The sequence below is a fragment of the Panthera leo genome, chromosome D3, assembly GCF_018350215.1.
Source record: "Panthera leo isolate Ple1 chromosome D3, P.leo_Ple1_pat1.1, whole genome shotgun sequence".
Lineage (NCBI taxonomy): Eukaryota > Metazoa > Chordata > Mammalia > Carnivora > Felidae > Panthera > Panthera leo.
In genome coordinates, this window is record NC_056690.1 from 29,399,132 (window position 1) to 29,421,598 (window position 22,467).

The following is a 22,467-nucleotide window of genomic DNA, read 5'->3' on the forward strand; positions in this document are numbered from 1 at the left end:
CACTTACATGCATGTCCCTTCACATGGAACGCCAGAGGGGCTGACCTCCCAAGCTGCCAGGGTGACCCAGGGGCCTAGAGGTCAGGCAGGTGGACAGAGAGGCACCTCTGCTGATCTAAGTTTCTGTACTTATTGCATTCTACATCATCACTCAGAATCTGGAGACCTTAGATGTCTGATTTTAGCTGGCCAAGGTGGGTGAAAAATAACAAACTGACTGGTTTGTTATCATTTACCTTTAAGATGTCACAGGTTGCACATTGTGGTGCATTCTGCTTCTATTCACCTTCCTTCTGCCTGTCCTTTCCTTTCTCCCTCACCCTATAAGTGGCCAATTCTGGAGCAGGAGCTGACTTGGCTTGCATCTGGGTCAGGACAGTCTGCTTTTCCTGAATGTGCCTGAGGGGACAAGGGGGCCTACAAGTTTGCTTGTGTAGCTTGCACCTGTAGCTGCCTCCCTGTAATCATGGCTTTTCACTTCCCCTTGGGAATTTTACCACCTTCATACCTGTGATCAGGTGCTCTCCCACAGGCTTTGAGGATTTGAGAATGGCCAAGACTCTCAGCCACAGTATTTTTCATCACCATCTCCATTGGTTTTTAAAAACATAAACATTTTCTCTTTATACTTGATATTGACTAGTGTACAGTTGTGTTTTAGAAGTACCACTGTACATGGATCCTTTGTTTGGATGGAGGGAAAGGTGAGGGGCATAAAGTCCATGGCACTCTTCTGGCCTATTAGAGGCAAGAAGGGCTGGCAGCAGGCTCCATGAGAGAGCAGGTTTTGGCAGCCAGGAAGCATGTTTGGGGTGACACTCGATTCAGTGAATTCTAGTGAGTTTGAACACCAGAATTCTGTGACCCAGGCACATGGGTACAGCATGTGTAGCTGTTATCATTTAGAGTTTAAATAAATGCATAGAAGAAATTCATAGAGGGTACTCTGCACTTCCTGGGAGCAATGACTGATGAGGTTGGCTGGGAATACATAGGGTTTAGGATCACAACCGTTGGGGTTGGACTCCTGGTACTGTGTGTGTGATCCTGGGTGAGCATCACAGCTTCTCTATGCTTACTCTGCTCACAGAGCTTCTCAAAAAGATGGAGATGAACCTCTGAAGTGTTGGGTCAGTGTAGGCATGACTGTTAGCAGTGATAGGCAAGCACACACTCACTTAAAGTACTTTGTTTACTCCACTGCAGTGACCTTTTACATGAATAGAATAAGTATTGTAGTCTTAACAAAAGTTAATGGTTATATTACGGGGGAGGAAACAAATATTTGATTCTATTGCTCAACAAAGAGCACAGAGATCATGGGATCTTGTATTTGCTTTCTGGTTTACCCCTTGGACCCTCTGGGAGAAACTAGTTTCCAAAGCGTTTTTTAAAGAATGTTTGCCTTTCTTTCTTTTTTTTCCTTTCTTTCCTTTCTTTTGGAAAAAGGTACTCTGTTTTGCATCTTTTGATGAGTGTCTCCAAGTACTTAGTTCAGTGGAAGAACCAGTGGGTTTGGGGCAGGAAGCCTGGGTGTCTGTCCAAATGCAGCTTATCAGTGACTTATCAGTAACCTTAAGAGTCTGGAGGGAGTCACTGGAGGCCAGGTCACGTGATCTCTGAGGCTCCTTCAGAGCTTAGGTTTGGTGATCTTTGACCTGCAAGTTTGTGAAAAGTATTTCTTTAGAAATATCCTGATTAAATTGCTTCTCTTGGTGTCTAGCCAAGGTGTTAATTAAGCACCTTGAAAGGTATCTAATGCTTAGAGTCCTGTGTGCTCCACTGTCATAAACCAGTGATTTGATAAGATATGCTTCCTGCTCAGAAAACATTTGTGCACTTCACTGAGAGTTAGTTTACCTGTGCCACTAGTCATTTTTGTAGCCTTGGGCAGGTTATTTATTCTCTCAGTGCCTGTAAAATTAGGTTTGTGAACTGACAGAGTTTAGGTCATGGACTCCTTTGAAAGCCTTGCCCTCTCTTTCCATAGAAAGGCATTTCTTCACAAGATTTTGCATTTAATCTCAGGAAGCTGAGTGGGAGAAACCCACCCAGGGACCCCCAGTTAGGAACCCCTGGGCTAGGTACTTTCTCACCAAAGATAGTAATAAGAAGGCCTTACCTAACTCTTGCTAGGCACCAAACACTCACGTAAACCCCTTCCAAGCATTAACTCCCTTAATTTTTATAACAATGCTGCGAAGTAGGTGCTGTTATTATCCCTATTTTATAGGTAGGGAAACTGAGGCACAGAACTTGCCTCAGCGTCCCACAGCTGCTAATTGTCAGAGCCAGGGTTGGGACCCAGGCAGCCTGGCCCAGAGTCTGTGCTTTGAATTAATACTCTATGGCCTTAAAACCTGGATCAGCTAGTTTCTGAAAAAGGGGGTCTGAGTGCATTCTGAGTGGATGTAGGTGAATGAAAAGCATGGAGGATGGAGGGCCTTGACCTGGGCCAGGTCACAGAGGAGGGCTGGCTCCAGCGAAGTGGGACAGGTCACATTGGAAGGGAGACGGCTGCCTTTTGGGTAGGGGACAGGCATGGCAAAGGGCTACAGGCAGAGTTTTTGAGAGAGCCACATTTAGGAATGGGAGGGGCACGAGGAACCAGCAGAAAAAAAAAATGCAGGGCAAGCATTTCCTGAAAGGACTGTGTGGAAGTGAATTGGAGAAGGAATTCAAGGAGTGGGGTGTCAGCAAGCTCAGGGCTTCCCAAGAGCACAGGAGACTGTGATAGGGAAAGACATAGCCTCAGTCCTGCACTGGTCAGTAAATACAGGAGGTGGAGGCTCTGGTGCAGGAAGCTGGGAAGGAAGCAGGTAGAGAGGTGTATTAAGAGTTAACAGGAGGGCCTGGGACAGATCATGTTTCCTCTGTGACCTTTAATTGTTTCTTCAGCTGCCAAAAGAAGATGGTAACAGCTTGAACCCCTAGAGCTGGTATGAGGATTCAGTGATAACCTGCCTGCACACCCATCACAGCGCCCCCTACCATGGGGAGCATGAGGTGCTCTGCTTTTGCTGCCCCATAACTGGAATTGGTCTCACTGAGTCTAAAACCCTCTATGACAAGACTCCACGGGTGACCCTGGAGTCAAGCCAACCTGTGCTCAAACCCTGGTCTTCCTCCTCTGCAGAAAAGGGAAGAGAAAACCTCTCCTGTGGGGGTCAGAGTTAGCCACACAGCACTTGGGATGCTCTCCCTGTCACTGCCCATAATCCCCAGACTGCAGAGGTGCCCCCACTCTTGAATTCTGAGCAGCCTTTTTGGATTCCACTCGTCTTATCCGAGTAAGGAAGGATCTGGAAACATATTCCTCAGATGCCACCTGTTTTCTCAAACCAGACCTACTAAAGGAAGTTGTCTGATGGTCTCCCTGTGTCCAGGCATAAAGCTGGAGCATGTGCCCCACTTAAAGACTAGCATTTCAGGAATTTCCACAAAGCCCCATCTACAACATCTTTGCCCCCTCACTCACCACATCCTGATCCTGAGGAACATGCCCCATGTGTAGCACATAAGTCACTGTGAAGAACTCAAGTTGCTTATTGTCAACTTCTGTCATTCCTAGGGATGTCAGCTGTTTTGAATTTGGCTTTTCGTAGTTATTTGAGCCTCAATAGAGAAAAAATAGAAAATTATAACAGACACAGTAAAAGTGGCGATATTTATTTATCGCTAAGGTAGGAAGCATGGCCATGTGTACATGCTGTCTTCTGGGCAGCAGTGAGGTGATAGCAGAAATATAGATGACATTTAGCATCAGTTTGGAAGGTTGAACCTCGAGAGAATGAAGCGCTAACACCCAGGTCACCCCTTAAATGTCATGAGGTTGCGTCTGTCCTAGGCACCAGCCTTGGGAGAGGTGAAAAATTAGTCCTGCAGCTCATTTCTGTGTTCTGTGTTCAGATGAGGAGCGCTGGTAATTTGAGTAATAGAGCCAAATGCTCAAGGACGGGGACTGCAGGGGAAGGAGGTGTGCAGGCAGGACCTCCACAGGTTTGCACTGAGGAGGAGGGAGTAAACCCATCTGTATGTTGTTGACACCCTCTAGGTAACAGCTGACATGTCACAGGTACATTAACTTCTATGAACTGCTGGCATTATTCACTGTGCTGAACTGATTCCAGTGAGCTTCTTGGTCGTTTGTAAATTTCTTGTCTCCTATGGGCCTCGATTTCAGAATGGTAGCATAAACCATGAAAGCCATGATGGCAAAACATCTCCGTTTTCATTGTTAGAATGGAACCAGAATTACAGAGTGGCCCCAAAACACTTGAAATGCCCAGACCTCCACCTTTAAGACTTGGTGGGGTTGGCAACTCTCCCCATGAAGAGTAGGCAGCTGGTGCGGTGCTCATAGATGAGGAACAGGAAGGGGCGGTCGACAGTGAAACGGACTTGGGTAGACAGTGGCATGAACCCCACAGTGGTCACGGCGGCAGCTTGGGTGCCCTCTTCGTTCACCATGATGGTACCTTGGTGCTTGAACTGTTTGAAAATGGAAAGGAAAGTTGTCAGATCCCATCAGTGGGCACACAGAGGGAGGGATAGAGAATAGAGTGGAGTCTCCTTTCATTCAGGGTGGAAAGACCGCATACAAGGCCCAAACCACAGCTGGTCAGAAGGACCCTTGAAGGTCTTGCTCACCTCCTTCCAGGTGCAGTAATTGTGCTCAGAACCTGTGTTGTGTAAACTGTGTATCTTTTTTTTTTTTTTAATGTTTATTTTTGTGAGATTGAGAGAGACAAATTTTGAGTGGGAGAGGGACTGAGAGAAAGGGAGACACAGAATATGAAGCAGGCTCCAGGCTCTGAGCTGCCAGCACAGACCCTGATACGTGGCTCAAACTCACAAACCATGAGATCATGACCTGAGCCGAAGTCAGACATTTAACCAACTGAGCCACCCAGGCGCCCCTAAACAGTGTGTATCTTTAAACTCCAACATTACAGTCGCTCATAGTGGTGACAGTATGAGTGGTCTGCCAGCAAGAGAGCAGCTCTAGGTGCATTGCCAGAAGGGTTGGGCCTCGATCTGCATGTTGTTTGGACTGGTATTCTCTCTTTTTTTGTGAAGTGTCTGTGGTTGTGTTAAGTTCAGCATGCAGGTCATGCAGTGTCTCTGCATGTATTTAATGAGCCTTTCATGATTCAGCTGGGTGTAGGTATTTCACAGATTGGAGCACACACCCCATCTCTTTCTGCTGTCAGTGGGAATGGGGGCTACCATGGTGCTCCCTAAAACAGACTACCCTGCCCACTCAGTGCCTGACAGACCCAGGGAGAGCAGACCCAGCACCCCTGAGCATCTCTGAGACAGGAGGGAGGCTTTGCTGGGGGAAGATCCTGGGGTCAGGTGCAGAGGGTGGACAAGGGGAGAGATTACCAGATCGATGGTGATCCTGTGGTCTGAGATTCCTGCCATATTGCTGTCTTTGTCAAACAGTGCTGTGACTCCCATTGACTTCAAGGCCACCACCAGGTTGTAGTTCTTCTCCAGCTTGAATTTAGGCAGAAGCACCTCTCGAGTTCTGATCAGAGAAGGAAAGGGGGCCCAGTTTTATTGAACCACAAGTTATACAAGAATCATGTCTTTCCCTCAGATGTCCACAACCTACCTTTCTCCCACCAACCCCAGGTTGCTTTTACCACAGAATTAATGCAGCACTTCTTAAAATTCACATCCTAGTACTGTCAGTTGAGGATTTGGGAGAGACCATCCATTATGATTCCAGTTCCTTAAAATGGAGGTATGGTTAGTACTGTGCAGTCATTTCCTCCATACTGTGGGATTCACATCCTGCCTTCCTGGCCAGCAGCAGAATGGTTACTGGTTTATGGTTTGAGGGTATCTAAAATAATTCTCTTGTTTGGGTCCTTGATTTTAGGCATTTCTTATTTCGTTAAGTAAGCAATTAAATATCTGGTTAGTGTACTGAAAAAAGAAGCCTTCATTTGCCAGACAGTGCTAAATGTTCTCAGTCCTTGCCTCAACACATTCAGTCCTTATGGATAAACAGCAACTCTAGTGCCCATAGGGCCAAGTCCAGCACATGAAGGAGATAAAGAGGACATCAGACATGGTCCCCCTTTTCAAGAGTTTGCTTTCCTTTTGCCAAGCCAGTACTCACATGTGTGGAGCAACAGAATTGTAAAGGTGGTATGATAATGTCTGAACAACTAGAATAGATCTAAGTACTGGAGCCATCCAACAGGGGATGGGGAGGAGGGATATTCCTGTGGCCTGGAGGCTGCCCACAGCTTGAGAGATGGTATGAGCAAAGCCTGGAGGGAGCTTAAGGCTGTGGTCTGGCTGGGGTACAATGGGGCACTTGGCAGGTGGGGAGGAAAGAGGAGGAGGGCTGGAGCAGGTTAGATGGGGGCTGTGTCTGTGGGCCTAGCCAAGAAGCTAGGCCACATCCCATGGGCAGGGAGCCCACAGAGAGCTTATGAGAAGAGGAGGCGGAGTGGGAGGGTGTTTTGGGAATGCTGTTTGGAGGCCAGTATGGGGTGGCTTGAGGAATGGAATGGACAGGCTGGTTAGGCTTTCCTGGCTCAGGGTAGGAGGTCATGGGCAGTGAGGTTAAGAAGGATGCAGGCACAAGAGGGGACTTTTTTTGTTTTCTTTTTGAGAGAGAGAGAGAGAGACAGAGAGAGAGAGAAAGAGAATCTCAAGCAGGCCATATGCTGAGCTCAGAGCCCGACATGGGGCTCAATCCCATGACCCTGGCTTCATGACCTGAGCCGAAATCAAGAGTCAGATGCTCAACCGACTGAGCCACCCAGGCATCCCTCATTTCTTTGTATTCTTGTCCCAAAAGGAAATCTGAACCAAATTCATATCTTAATATGGGCCTAGCCAGTATTAAATAAAGCAGAAAAACAACTTTTTTATTCTTTCTGCCATGATCCGCTAATAGTCATAGTAAATATTTAAAACCTGTAGTTTTGTCTATGGAGTAATAAATAGTAAGAGGAAAATCATGAGTGACATGTCCTTAATAGGCTACAAGGACCACAGGATTTCCTGCTCAGGAAAGGGAAAGCTCATCTTTGTTGAACACCTCTCAGGCACCAGGCGCTGTGAGGGATGCTCAATATTACATTTCTATTTATTTCTCTCTGTGACCCTGGGAAATCATGGAATCATGCTACCTTTACGGATGACAAAGCCAGGGCTCAAAGCCACAGAGCAACTAGATGGCAGAGCCAGGATTGTTTCCATACTGGCACAAAGTCACCTGCCCCTCACTTCTGAAACTGTCATAGGGAAGGCAGATGTGTTTCTCACAGATGCTTTCTGATTACTTCTCACTGAGCAGGAAATTTGGGCTGAATTAACAAGAGTGGCCCAGTGTAACAGTTCTTGTTTTTTTTGTGCACACAGCTTCCTTCTTAAAATGACCAAAGTTCCCAGTATTCCTGGGCTCTCCCAGCCTCCCAGAGATCAAAAGAACATTCAGCTTAAAGTACCTGTTTGTCATGCTTTTCTGCCATCTCTCCACCACCTGCGGTGTCAGCTGTGTCTCAAGGGTCTTCATCCCAGACAGCTTGTGAGGGACCACAATTAGCATGCTGATGCCCCCCACATACTCCAGCTGCAGGACATCACAGTCCAGCTCCTGGTCATTTGCGGCCAGAAAGTTCCCCTTGGTCTGCATCATGGAAACTTTGACTACTTCTCGTTCATTGAGTCGGAAGTTGTGGTTGTGTGTCATTTCTACTGGGAATTTATTCACCCAGGATCCTGTAAAGTCAACAAGAACAAGGCTTTTATTAAAATGTTATTTTAAAGCAGTGGTCCACACATGTAAGTGTACAACAGAAACACCCGAAGGACTTGTTCTGGCTACAGGGCCCACCCCCAGAGTCCCTGGTTCTGTAGGTCTGATTTGAGCCAAGAACTTGGATTTCTAACAAGTTCCCAGGTGATGCTGATGCTCCTGGTCCAGAGACCACACTTTGAGGACCACTGTTCTAAATGATTCCAAGAAGGTCAGAATGCTAACATACTTGTAGGAAGCGTATAATGGTAGAGAAATAGACTGGAATGAATTCTGGTGTAGATGCAGGCACTAACTAGTTGTTTGACTCTAGCAAGATGCCTAACATGCCTGGACCTCTGCTTGTTGTTGATCTATAAAAAGAGTAGCTTTTTTCTCATGACAGCTCTAGTTTGATGGCTTTCATCCTTTCCACTCTGCGATTCCATAGGGACTAGCTGCACACACTGATGATGCCATCAGATCTTCACATCAGATTTGGGTGTGGGGTGTCTACATAGCTCAGTCGGTTAAGCATCTGACTCTTGATTTCCATTCAGGTCATGATCTCATGGTTTGTGAGATCAAGCCCCAGGTCAGGCTCTATGCTAATAGCACAGAACGTGCCAGGGATTCTTTGTTTCCCTCTCTCTCTCTGCCCCCCTTCCTCGTTTGCACACACACACACTCTCTCTCACTCTTATTCTCTCAAAATAAATAACTAAACTAAAAAAAAAAAAAAAAAAAAAAAAAGATTCCGGTGTAACACTGTATCCAGGAATAGGCACGCCTCTCTTTTAGCTCTAAGGTGCTGGTAGCTACTAATGACTGCTGACTGACAATGGAGAACTGGCAGTGTGCCTGCGTTCCCCTAAGCATCTCTCCTGGATCACTCGTTCCTTCCTCCTAGCAACCATATGAGGTGCATGCTTTTTATTATTAGCCCTGTTTTACAGACAAGGAAGCAGAGGCACAAAGAGGCTAAGTAACTTGTTCTAGGTTTCCAGTTGGTAGTTAGAACTGCTGGGATGAGGTAAGCTGGAGGTTCTTTAGGAGGAGGTTTAAACAGCCTGCCTGTGATGGGAGCTAGGTTTCCTTCTCCCTGTGCGGGCCTCTGCCCCAGGCTTCTCAGCCTCGGCACTGTTGACATTTGGGAAGTTCTCTGTTGTGGGGGCTGTCCTGCCTTGTAGGGTGTTTAGCAGCATCCTTGACCTTTGCCCCTGAGATTCCAGGGGTGCTTCCCCCTGCCCCCAGGTTGTTGCAACCACGGATGTCACATGTCTCCTAGGATTCTTCTGACTTCCTCCTGAGGCCCAACCTCTGTTTTTATTGGCTTTGCAATGTGGTTATAACATTTGTAATTAAAAATCAAATTAGTAACAGATTTAGAAGCTGGTGATTAAAATTACACTTCTAGGGACGTCTGGGTGGCTCAGTCAGTTAAGTGTCCAACTCTTGATTTTGGCTCAGGTCATGATCTCACGGTCATGACTTTGAGCCCTGTGTCAGATCTGAGCTGGATGTGGAGCCCAAGATTCTCTCTCTCCCTCTCTCCCTCTGCCCCTCCCCCACTCACACACACACTCTCTTTCTCTCAAAATAAAATAAAATAAAATAAAATAAAATAAAATAAAATACACCTCTAGACCTTCCTTTCTTTTGATAAGCATCAATGAAAGACTAACTCCTATTAGCATTTCATCCCTCTGATTCCAACACTAAATTAAGTGACTATCCAACATGAGGGGAAAAGGACGCACATATATTTGCCACTTTTGCCCTTTGGCATTACACTGGTCACTGTGTGCAGGAGGTCATAAACTGACTGTCCTAGTTATTTCTGAAGCCCATGCTGGCACGAGTGGCTTGCTGCTGTGTTTCTCTGTCTATTCCTAATCATCCAGCTACCCTAATGCATAGGCATTCGTGTCCGGGGTGCCCCACAGACCATTAAGACTGAGGGCCTTGATGCTGCCCAAGTAACTTACACTGGCTGTTCTAAAGCCATTCCTAAACATAGGTTAGTTGCCCATAGAAGCAGAGTAAACATCACTAGCAATATCATACCTATTTAATATATTATATGACATTGACATCTGCAGTTTTACTCCTTCAAGTTCATTAAACTCCTGCCACATTCCACATACTGGGCTAGCACTGTATCACTGTCTCTTGCAGTCCTGCACACAGCCCTGTTAGAGTAGATGTTGTCATCTCTGTGATAAAGGTGAGGAAACTGAGTCGCAGAGACATTGAATGACTTTCCTGAGGCCACATGAATAGGGAGTGGTGAGGCCAGGGCTTACACTCCAGTTTGCTCACTTCCAAAAGACATACTTACAGCCAGTAATAAAAATTATATGTATGTGTTCACTGTATATATAGTTTATGTGTGTGTGTGTCTGTCACAAGCCTGCTAGAGCCTCAGCCTTTGATCTACCCACCACAAGGCCAGCGGTGTGCCTGGCATTTGGGGGGGAAGCCCAGGGACCTGGCTTAGCCTCCATGTCCCTCCTGTGGTCTTGGCTGCTTCAGCCCTACTTTGCCCATCTGGCAGAATGCCTACCTGACACAGCTGTGAGGAGGTCTCGGCTTACCTTCAGCAGCCCCACCACCTCAGAGCAGCAGCCAAGAGAGGTCTCCTGTCCTTCACCTCCCTGGGCTGCTATAACCAGCACTGGAGCTAAGTAGCGAAGAAGCGTGGCCTCCCAGGCCTGGGGGACTGACTCTAGCTGGTGCCTGCCAGTTCTTGGTGGCAGAGAGGAGAGTGATTGTGTGTCACCATGAGTCGTTGAGATGTAGACTCATTCCTTGTGTCTGCCCTCTGGCTCTCTAGGCTTGCAGAGTGGGGTAGAGGTTTCTTCTGGTTCAGGTCCCAGTGAGGGCACTATGAAAGAGGTCTGGGTTTTACAAGTCCATTGCCAATTTATTTCTAGGATCCCAGGGGTCCTACGTGCATAGTGGTGTGGGGTTGGGGAATGTCCTCCTTTCTTGCCTGGCACAGAACAGTTGGTCTAGAAATAATAGTATATTTCCCTGCCCCCTCCTGCCCATTAGTGCATAAGTATCCCAAAAAGGAGTTGCAGGTGTTCATGTCAGTTAGTCAAGCTGAACAGTTTTCATACATCTGTCTTCAGCCTCTTGTCCATATTCCTGCTTACCAATAATTGGGGAAGGAGATGAAAAAAAACACCCCAAAAACCCTCAAATCTAGGCTGGCCAAATTCTAAAAAGGTTTTTCATTTTTTCTTCCAATTTAACAAAGCAACCTGGGACAACCTTGGCTCTGCCCTTAATTGACTGTGTGCCCTGGGAGCCTCATTTTACTTCTCTGTGCCTTAGCGGCTCCATCTGTAACATGCAACACTAATAACAAGGTTTTGGTGGAGATTCAGTGAGCATAAAGCACAGAGTTAGGGCTCAGTGTCAGCTTCCACCATCACCCCATCCTCGTCTTCCCTGTGAGCTAACCTGTGTCTTGGTTTCCTGGATAAATCAGAGCTAGAACATTTTTTTAAAATACTTTGTATAGTTTATTTATTTTGAGAGAGAGTGAGCGAGCATGAATGTGAGAGGGGCAGAGAGGGGGAAGAGAGAGAGAATCCAAGCAGGCTCCACGCTGTCAGCATGGAGCCCAATGTGGGGCTTGAACCCACGAACAATGAGACCATGATCTGAGCTGAAGTCAGACACTCCACTGACTGAGCCACCCAGGAGCCTCTAGAATATAGTTCTTGATGTTCAGTCCATCTGTGCACTAAAAGTATGTTGCGAATTTGTTTTGAGAAACTTAAGCTATTCTTACCTTAAATTTTTCTTTTTTTAATGTTTATTTATTTTTGAGAGAGAGAGCACATGCGGAAGCAGGCTCCAGGCTCTGAGCTGTCAGCACAGAGCCCAACGTAGGGCTCAAACCCACGAACCATGAGATTCTAACCTGAGCCAAAGTCGGATGCTTAACCGACTGAGCCACCCAGGTGCCCCAGCTATTCTTACCTTTAAAGTAGATGCAGTTTAGAATCATCATCTGAGTAGCTGGGTCTATATTCTCCAGAGCGTCTTTTATGAGACCCTTGGTGAGCTTCAGAATGTGGTTATTGGTTTTCAATATGAAGGCAGGGTCTGAGAAGTTAGCCTCCTGGGCCTCCGCAAAGTAGTACTCTTTTACTTTCCTTTTGAAGTCATCCAGGATTGGAAATTGCTTTTGGACATAAAGATCATTGACTGACCTCAGTGTGTACCCAAAATTCCTCCTGAAGAGGCGATGAGTCAGCTTACGGAAGAGATTGTGAATGGTCATGATCTCATACTTGCTGCTGGCATTGACAAAGTCTTTAAAATGCAAAATCGAGTGCACTTGTTCATAGGTCTCCCCCTGCAGGCCAAAGGAAATCATACCCATGGCGGTGGAAATGCCCACTGGGGCTATAAAGATGTTGTCGGAAGGACGCGCCTGCTCCTTCAGTGCTCTGTAAAGGTTGAAAGCGAACTTTGCATTGAGGATGTTGAGACGCTGGATTCGGCTCTTGCCTTGGAAGAGCTGGAGGATGTTCCCTTCGCCAGCCTCTGAATCGGTTGGCGAAACCGCATCGATGATGTCAATATAGTCATCATCTTCACTGAATATCTTCTCCAGGTCCAGGTAGTCCTCGTCCTCCTCCCCCTCTGGGATCCAGTCGTTGGTGACCGTATTTTCCTTGTGGAAGTCAGCAGGGAGAAGGGGCATGCTCAGGTTTTTGCTATTTAACTGCCCCCATTGGGGGTCTGCGGATATAGAATCTTCCCCTCCTTTCTCAAGCTGACCAGCCAGGCTGTTGCTCCCACATATAGACGTTAGGATGAGAGAAATGATGAGGGGTTGGAATGGGCATTTCATTTTGGCAGAGCTAAAGCTGGGAGAGAAAACCAATGACATGGTGAGAGGTGGCCTCATGGACCTGCTACCACACTGCTCAGATGACAAGCAGTCATCTGGGTTTTGACCCAGGAAGGTGCCCTGGGAGTCAGAGTGCTTAACCATTTTAGGATCATGAACTTTAAGAGAAGCTGGTGAAGATAAACAGGTAACTAATATTTTGTGTGGTTTCATAAACCTGCCTGAAGGATCTGTGGACCCCTACTTGAGAATCCCTTCTTTAAGGTTTGCAAAACTAAAACCATATAGAATCCTGGGGGCTTAGCATTCCCAGGGAGTTTCTTTTTCATTCATTCACTAAACTTTGTCTTCTGTTTCCAAACAACATATTTTAGGCACGGGAGGCACAAAGGTCTCCCCCACCAAAGGGTTCTGCCCGCCTGATGGGGAGCAGATGTGCAATACAGCACGGGGCTCTCATAAGGACACTACCAAAGCAGGTAGGGGTGCAGAGCTGCGGTGCGGCTCTGCTTCCTGTGGTAGGAGCAGGGTGCCAGGAGAGCTTCACCAAGCTTCACCAAGAGGTGGGGCCTGAGTGGAGATGTTGCAAAATGTATGCGGGCCAGGCTTTTCTGAAAACAGATATCCTAAAGATAATGTGAAATTTGTGTCATTATTTTGGGGTTGTGTAATTTGCATAAGATTTGGAATTTGTTGTAATGTAGTGATCCTCTGGGTGCCTAATGAAAGGTGACTGGTGGCTCGTCTTTCCCCTGGAGCCCCAGAAGCTGTGAGGTTATATGGCTTACTGCAGATGTGCTGTCTTCTTTGCATCTGTTACTTGGCTCCCACTGCTAGCAGGAGAACTACTAAAACTTTATTACTTAACTGCTTCTAGCATTGAGTTAGAAATAATCTTACCAGACTTAGAAGGTCTGTGTTAGGGTAATGTCAGCTCTTACTAAAAGGCCTGAGGGGCAGTCCCTTTATTGAAATCAACCAGATAAATTTTTAATATATATGCTGTGGTAAGTAAGCCTGTCTTTATTTACCCATCCCTTGCCTTGTTCCAAGGAAGGATGTGCCTTGATTTGTCAAATCAGTTTTACCTGCCAATGGCTTTACCTTTCTCTTGCTTACTTCCTGTGTAATAATTACATCCTGGGTAGATGAACTATCATTTGATGCTTCTGTGTTTCTCTGGGACAGCAACAGCAGGCATTTTTAATGCTACACCATCACACGTGATCCCAGCATCACTTCTGAAGAGCCCAGATGGAAGAATTGTGTCTTGTAAAGTTTCGGGTGTGTGTGTGTGTGTGTGTGTGTGTGTGTGTTTGTGTGTGTGTAACCATCTCCCGTTATGTAGATATTTGATCACCAGAATATCTGCTTCTAGTCCAAGCCAGATAAGAGTTACTGGCACCTGTTAAATAAATATTTGGACTTGTTAGGCCTGGAAATGGGGCTAGCTATACAGATACTCCACTTGGGATGCTCTTGGTTTTGTTGATATTGATGACAGCAGTGGCTCTTGATAGAGTGTCTGCTGAATGCCAGGTGCTATACAAGGAACTTCATCTGTGCAACTTAACTTCATCCTTCCAGCATTTTACATACCAGAATACTGAGCCTTGTGTCACTATACGTGGCAGTGGAACCTCCACCTGTTTGCCTGGAAGCACCAGGACTGGTTTCTCTGCCCCCTAGTCTCCCTCCTTGGGTCTTCCCCTATGGTACTGTGAAAATAGTCGGCTCAAATGCTGTTCTAATCACCACCAAGAGACTTTTGAATCACACATTTTGGAGAAGGCAAATCACAGTTTCTGACTTCGAAAATGTCCGCTGTCTTTTCCTGCCCCACACCGCCCCCCCACCCCACCAGCACCCAGCTGAGGCTACCGTGCTGCACACCTATCCCACTTGCGGGAAACAACTTCTAATGTGTCTGGCTACAGGTAGAACTGGGCCCAATTTCCAGACAGAATTGGGCGTGAATATTGATAGCAGTACACTGTAAAAAGAGAAGAAAGTGAGCAACATGATGAAAGTCTCCTTTCTAGGCTGCACTTAAAAGGATCCTTCTCAGATAAAAACAAGGTTGAAAACAACAACAGTAACGTGAATGAGTAAGAGTTCAGGAAAAGGAATCTGAGACCAGATAAGGAGGCAGAGATGAAGACATTCATGTTTTTTTCATGTATTCATGTAGTATATTTGGAAGCTTCTTATACCCTGTTTCTGCATTATCTGATAAAAAGCCAAAAATAGTGTTCATTATTCCCTTATTAGAGGAAGGAGAAAAGCTCTTTGATATTGTTTGTGGATTAAAATTAAGGATCTAAGGGGCACCTGGGTGGCTCAGTCGGTTAAGTGTCCAACTTCAGCTCAGGTCATGATCTCACGGTTCCTGGGTTCAAGCCCTGCTTCGGCGTCTGTGCTGACAGCTCAGAGCCTGGAGCCTGCTTTGGATTTTGTGTCTCCCTCTCTGTCTGCCCCTCCCCGGCTCATATTCTGTCTCTGTCTCTGCCTCTCTCTCTCTCAGAAGTAAATAAGTATTAAATTTTTTTTTAAATTAAGGATCTAAAAGGCCCATCTTCCTGTCATTTTGCCATTTATTATTAAGAATTATATAAGACACTTTAAAACTATCACTAAGTTGTGTTTAAATCCAGATGACTATCTTTGAAGAGAAGCAATATTTTTTAAAGGTAAATCATTCAAAAGTTTGCTTTTCTGGGAACTTTATATGGCGCTTTCTCATGCCAATTGTATGGAACAGGTTTAACCTTTTTGATCACGCATCAGAGCATAACATCTGGACACCCTAGTCCCTCCAGGGTGTGTCTTCAGGCCCCAAGAGGGCAGATGTGTTGGGAGAGAAGTAACTGCCTGAAGTTTTTTTAAAAAATCTTTCATTTTAAAATAACTTCAAACTTACAGAAGTTGAAAGATCAGCATAAAAAACAACCCCTGTACACCCAGATTTCACCAGCTTTTGTATTTTAGAACAGTTGCTTTATGGCTCTCTCCGTGTGTATGCGTGTGGGTGTGCACACAGGCACACATGTGTACTCTTTTTTTTCTGAACTTTCTGACAATAGGTCACTTGTACGTCCCTCTCACTTTAAATTCTAATATTTTAGGGAAAAGTGCCTAAGGACAAGGATATTTTCATGCACCATCATAGTACAGTTATCCACTTAAAATAATCTAACATAGGCACAATACTTTATTCTAGTTCCTGTTCCAATTTTGTCAATTGTCTCAAAAATGTAACTGACGAATGTTACAATAGGCAGACTAAAAAATAAAAACATTTTTCCATTTTTAGGATGATGTAGAAAGCTTTTTGAACTTGTAGTTTGATAGAGAAATGCACCAGTTACCCATCTCTAACCACCGCATATAAGAGTTTATAATCAGCAGAAATGTCAGAAACCCAACTCACCTCTGTGCTTCTGAGAAGTGTGGCAGAGATGAAATGAGCCAAGGTCACCAGCAGGGTTTCAATGTGAACTTTGATGCTGGGCTGGTATTGGGTATTTTCCAAAGTAAATATGTCCCAAATCAAACACCATTCAACTAGCTTTGTCAGCACAAACCCCCTCGGCTGTGTCTTTGATCTCTGCTGAGTGACTTCTGACTTCTCTGCCCCAGTTCTGGTGCAGCTGGTGTTTTGAAGCCCTGACTTGTCACTGTGTCAATTTGCTTGTGGACACAGTCCTTGCTGAAGCCACCACATAATTGACATACTCTTCAGAGCTCTGGAGGCTTGGTTGCATTGGGGGTAGCTATAATGTTCCCCTGAAAGCAGAGGCCCTCTGCCTGCCCTCTAGCTTTGTTTGAATTCTCCCACTGGGATGATCTCCATGTCTGACCTGGCCCTGGTCTCCAGGGCTAATGCGGCTACTAGGCACATGTCCCCATGCTTCTATTAGCATGTCCCTCTGTGAAAAGTGAAGGAAGGGAATGAGATGAGTGATTTATAACATAAGGAGACCTTGGCACTGAACTTTCTTCAGTCAGGGTTCACTCACTGTGTTCTGTGCCAGGCTTGCAGGACAGATAGGGTATTACCAAACAGTGCTTCCCAAACTTCGGGTCCTAGGCATTCACAGGGATCTGTGGGGCTAGGATCACTCTTTAAAATTAGTTTTAGGGGCGCCTGGGTGGCTCAGTCGGTTAAGCGGCCGACTTTGGCTCAGGTCATGAGCTCGCGATCTGTGAGTTCGAGCCCCACGTTGGGCTCTGTGCTGACAGCTCAGGGCCTGGAGCCTGTTTCAGATTCTGATCCTGTGTCTCCCTCTCTCTGACCCTCCCCTGTTCATGCTCTGTCTCTCCCTGTCTCAAAAATAAATAAAAATGTTAAAAAAATTTTTTTAAATAAATAAATAAAATAAATAAGTAAATAAATAAATACATAAAATTAATTTTAAATTCTGTAATCTAAAACATCATTGGAGTACCTGGGTGGCTCAATTGGTTGAGCATATGACTCTTGGTTTTGGCTCAGGTCATGATCCCAGGGTTGTGGAATTGAGCCCTGTGTCACGCTCCATGCTGAGTGTGGAGCTTGCTTAAGATTCTCTCTCTCTCTCTCTCTCTATCTCTATCTCTATCTCTATCTCTATCTCCCTCTCTCTCTCCCTCCCTCTCTCTCTCCCTCCCTCTCTCTCTCCCTCCCTCTCTCTCTCCCTCCCTCCCTCTCTCTCTCCCTCCCTCTCTCTCTCCCTCCCTCTCTCTCTCCCTCTCTCTCTCCCTCTCTCTCTCCCTCTCTCCCTCCCTCTCTCCCTCCCTCCTTCCCTCTCCCTCTCTCTCTCCCTCCCTCCCTCCCTCCATCTCTCCCCCCTCCCTCATCTCTCCCTTCCCCCCATCTCTCCCTCTCCCTCTGTCTCTCTCACTAAATAAATAAATAAATAAATAAATAAATAAATAAATAAAATGTTATTATAGGAATGTTCTGGATTGCCTAAAAGACCAACTTGTCACAGAGTGCTGCTCCCTGATTTTGGTACCTGAGAGTGTGTTTGTCACCCAGAGACCCTCTAAAGGGAGAACATAACTCTCTGGGGACTCTGTAGGTGCTCTTAAGGAGCCCATACATAGCAGGGCGTCTGTGTGTTACTCATTTTGAGAAATTTCTGGCATGTAAAGGGCTGTCCATTGTGTTCAAGACCTGGCAAGAGTGGCTGGATTTGGGTCTAGGTTAGCACTCAGTAGCTTTACTCACACGTTGCTTTCTCAGAATCTTCATCGTTCCTACTCAGTACTAGGACTTCAGTGTGGGCACCATTACGCTGGCTCAGAGTGTTCATTACCTCTGTCTGGAATCTTCAGGGATCTAATAATCTGCTCCAGGCCAGCTCCCTCCACCTCTACCTTGTTCTCACACACTAAGCTTGCCCCCCCCCCCCCCCCCCCCCCAGAGCTTTAGCACTGGCTGTTCTTTCTGCATGGAAGTTGTCTCTCTGGACCACCACATCGCTGCTGTGTTCACACCATCTGCTCTGGGCTTCACCAAGGCTGAACTGGCTACTCTGACAGGAATCCCACCTCCTGCCCTCTGTGTTCTCCTCTCTGAAACAGTAGTTATACCTACTGTATAAGGTTGCTGTGAAAATTAAATGAGGTAATAATGTGTGGAAAGCACAGAGAATGGCACCCGGCACTCAGTAAATGCTCAGTAAATGTTAGCTATTATCACTTTCACCACACATAGTTTATTCACAGGAAAGGTCTGGAAGGAGATGCAGCCAGCTTTTAACATTGGACACGGAAGGCAGGTAGAAAGTGTTCCTTTTTCACTCTATGTACTTCTTTGCTGAAATTTCTTTTCTATGAGTATATATTGCTTAGATTATTTTAAACTAATAATGTTTCTTACATAGCTTGATTTCTTTTTCTTATTCTTATTATATTTGAGAGAGATAGTGTGAGTGAGTGAGGGGCTGAGAGAGAGAATTTTGAAGCAGGGCTTAAACCCACAAACCATGAGACCATGATCTGAGCCAAAGTCAGATGCTTAACTGACTAAGCCACCCAGTTGCCCCTTACATATCTAGGTTTCTGATCATGTAACTGAGTGTTGACAGCCCTTCTTGACAATTCTGACAGTTTTGGATCTGTTCCCCATTGGAGGTGTATAGTTTTGGCCCCCACTGTAAATCAGTACCTTCTGCCACACATACTCCATTGTTTTCTTTCTAGTTACAAGGCTTGCCTTATGGTTAGGTATGTTTTACAGCTTTTTTTTGTTAAATTTTTTTTTAAGTTTATTTATTATGAGAGAGGGAAAGAGAGAAAGAGAGCAAGCAGGGGAGGGGCAGAGAGGGAGGGAGAGAGAGAATCCCAAGCAGGCTCTGCACTGTCAGCACAGAACCCAACGCAGGGCTCAAACTCAGGAACCATGAGATCATGTCCGGAGCTGAAATCAAGAGTTGGATGCTTAACCAACTGGCTAAGCCACTCAGGTGCCCCACCAACTTTTTATTATGAAATTTAAAAATATACAGAGCAATTGGAAGAATTGAATAATGGACATCCATATACCAACATCCTAGATAAAACAGTTACTATTTTGCCTTATCTGCTTAATTCCCTGTGTGTGCACCCCCTGAGGGTATCTCCTGAGGTATTTGAAAGGGAGTTGTGGAAGTCATAACACTTCAGCCCTGGGCGCTGGAGCTTTGTCTCTTAAATGGAAGGGTCTCTGCCCTACTCTGCACCACTGTTAACATCTAGGAAAATCAATCCTCCTCTCTTATATCAGCCATATCCCAGTCAGATTTCTCCATGACTTCTTTGATAGCTTTTTATTTATTTATTTTTCTTTGATAGCTTTTTAAAATCCAGGATCCAGGGGTGCCTGGGTGACTTAGTTAAGCGTCCAGCTCTTTTTTTTTTTTTTTTTTAAGTTTATCTATTTTGAGAGAGAGAGCATGAACAGGGGAAGGGATGCGGCGGGGGAGAGAAAGAGAGAATCCAAACAGGCTCTGTGCTGACAGTCCCCAACTTGGGGTTTGAACCCAAGAACTGTGAAATAATGACCTGAACTGAGGTCAAGAGTTAGACACTTAACTGACTAAGCTACCCAGGTGCCCTTATTTTTTTTTTCTGTTCTAACAAATCTTACAACATTTTTGTGCCTAACTCAGATTTTTTTGGATACATTGCTAGAGAGGAGATTTTTGGTGAAATGATGGGATTATTTAGAATTTTTTATTCATTTTACCAAATTGCTTTCCAGGAAATAGTGTACCAGTTTATATAGTCCTTACCAGTCATGGGTTCAGGTGCCCATCTCTCTCTGTGATCCCCCACCCCTGCCAGCAATGGTATCATCATGTGTCCTACCCCGTGACCCTGGCCCATACTTGGCACTCATGAATGTTTGTGTTGCAGAGACCCCTCATCGTAAGTTGATTATCACCGTAGGAGGCTTGACGTCCTCTGGGGGTTCTGTGAGGACCAGTTTGTCCAATAGGTGAGGTGCTGTGCGCAAATTTAACATTTTTTGCATAACTACAAGCTACTGCCTGCTTTATACTTGGCGGGACACCACCTGGAGCAAGGATGCAGGGACTTCAGCCTCTCACTCCTGTGCCTAAGCAACTCTGCCTATACCTGTTTTACATCTTGGGATTCTGCCCAAGATTATTGTTTGGAAAAGTTGCGCTGCCAGAAAAGATCTGAAAACCACTTCTCCTTGATCCACGAGATTTCTCACGATCACACTTTCTTTTCAGTCACAACTGTTCACCTGAGGTCCAGCCTCCCCAGGCCCTCCATGCCCTACCCAGGATAGGCTGCTTTCTCTTCTCTGCCTGGCTAAGAGTTCCTTGCATAGTAACATTGAGACCCATGACACCTTCTCCAGGATCTCTGCCACACTGTGATTATTTCCTCACCTGCCTCCAAACTAGGCAGCAAGTCCTCTGTAGGAATGGGGCTTTTCACCTCCCAGGCATGGTGCCTGGTGCACATTAGCTACTCAATAAATGTTTGCCGAATGGGTGAGTATTTACCAGTGAACTGATCAAGAGGTGTTGGTCACTGCTCAGTGTGTCTTTTCCTACCCAAAATGACTGACAGGTTCTGGGAGAATGAATCTGTGGTTGATTTCACATCTGTAGGTTTTAGGGCTTACAAGCAAATAACTTCCTTTTCTCCCTCTGTCCTTGGTATATCAGCTCACCCGAAGGTTGCCTCCCATCAAAGAAGCCAAACCTCGGTTGCAGAAGCTCTTCCGGGACTTCTGGCTCTATTCTGTGCTGATGGGATTCGCAGTGGAGGGGTCAGGTAGGGCAATACTTGCTCTTCTGGGGAAGACAAGAGTGCAGAGTGAAAACAAAGGTGGAAGTAGGACTCTACCTAATTATGAATGTGTATGCATTCAAAACTAGTTCAAATTCAGCTGCTGCTTCCTACAAGTGTGTATGCAAATGTTATACTTCCCAGATGTATTTTAGGGTTCTAAGAATACCATGAATCTTAGAAAAAAAAACATCCAAGTTAGAAGACAAACTCATTTCTGTGCCCCATTTTGGGGTAATTGGCTCAAGCAAAGGACCCACGACTGTAGAAATGGTCATTGTCAACTGCTCTGTAGTGATTCTTGAGCAAGGTGGTGGTCTCACTCATGGGCACTCTCTTGCAGGACTTTGGCCAGAAGAATGGTACGAGGGGGTCTGTGAAATAGCCACCAAGTCACCCCTGCTCACGTTTCCCAGCAAAGAACCACTGCGTTCCGTCCTCCAGTATAACTCGGCCATGAAAAACGACACAGTCACCCCTGTAAGGATTCTCACCCTGCCAAGGATAGATGATGCAGGGCAGGGATTTTGCTAAGCTTTCTTGAACAATGGGCAGATCCTTTCTTTGTCCTTGTTATCACATGTTATCCACCTCTCCTGGAGGAGGGCCGCTTTCCCCTCCAGGTGCTTGTGTGAGCCCTTGAGCCTTTTATTTCCTCCTAGGCTGAACTGAGTGAGCTCCGCAGCACCATCATCAACCTGCTGGACCCTGCCCCCGAAGTGTCCGCCCTCATCAACAAGCTGGACTTTGCCATGTCCACCTATCTCCTGTCTGTTTATCGGCTGGAATATATGAGGTATACAGGCCTTTACCTCCCAATACAGCCCCTGGAGCTAATTTTTATATATTTGTGCCTTCTGGGGGTGGGACTCTTCAGTTCCTCCTAAGACATGTAAGCTTTCTTAAAAAGCAAAAAACAGAGGCAGTCACTTTCAAATGTCCCGTCTCTGTAAAGAGAGCTTTCCTATTATTCTTACTTTCTAATCTTATACTCTAATAAACTTTTGCCTGCTGCTCAAAAAAAAAAAAAAAAAAAAAGGCAAAAAACAAAAACACCCTCTGCTTTTCTTGTGTGCTCCTCCCTCCTGAGCACCAAACACCACATCTTATAACTCTCTTATTTATCCTCTCCTTATAGGGAATAGGCTTCTGAGCCATCACGATAGATATTTCAAACTCTGTCCACTTGACTAAGAGCCCCTGTTAGGGATCAGCCCTCACTGAAAATGTTCTAAGACATTCATTGAACTGGTTTCCAGGATCACAGCTGAGTACAAACAGCATATTGGAAATGGGAAGGGGCCTGTCCCAAAACAGTCCCACAGTTAGCAGATGCTCAAGATACATATGTAACCATAGCAGACCTAACAACTGTAATAATTGTCATCATAACAACACCAATATTAACATAGATTGAGTACTTATACCGTACCAGGCACTGTGCTAAGTTGCCTGTATTGACACGCTCTCCAACAAGCCTATGGGGTAGGCATTATTACATACCCATTTTACAGATGAGGAAACTGAGACA

The 22,467-nt window shown here is 45.6% G+C and overlaps 2 protein-coding genes across 2 annotated transcripts in view; one reads left to right on the forward strand and one right to left on the reverse strand.

Annotated features, from left to right (window-relative positions):
* The window catches only part of PI4KA (phosphatidylinositol 4-kinase alpha), a 113,451-nt gene that overhangs the window by 45,698 nt on the left and 45,286 nt on the right, over nt 1-22,467 (forward strand). The window contains exons 20-22 of the mRNA XM_042909718.1: nt 20,813-20,921; nt 21,280-21,416; nt 21,599-21,732. Of these exons, the coding sequence (XP_042765652.1) occupies nt 20,813-20,921; nt 21,280-21,416; nt 21,599-21,732 (380 nt within the window). The remainder of the gene's footprint in view (nt 1-20,812; nt 20,922-21,279; nt 21,417-21,598; nt 21,733-22,467) is intronic.
* On the reverse strand, nt 3,654-12,680 carry SERPIND1 (serpin family D member 1). Its single transcript, XM_042909722.1, has 4 exons — nt 11,762-12,680; nt 7,476-7,749; nt 5,389-5,533; nt 3,654-4,491 (listed from the first exon to the last, which is right to left on the reverse strand). The coding sequence occupies exons 1-4, from the start codon at nt 12,678-12,680 to the stop codon at nt 4,300-4,302; spliced, it is 1,530 nt and encodes a 509-aa protein (XP_042765656.1). The 3' UTR covers nt 3,654-4,299.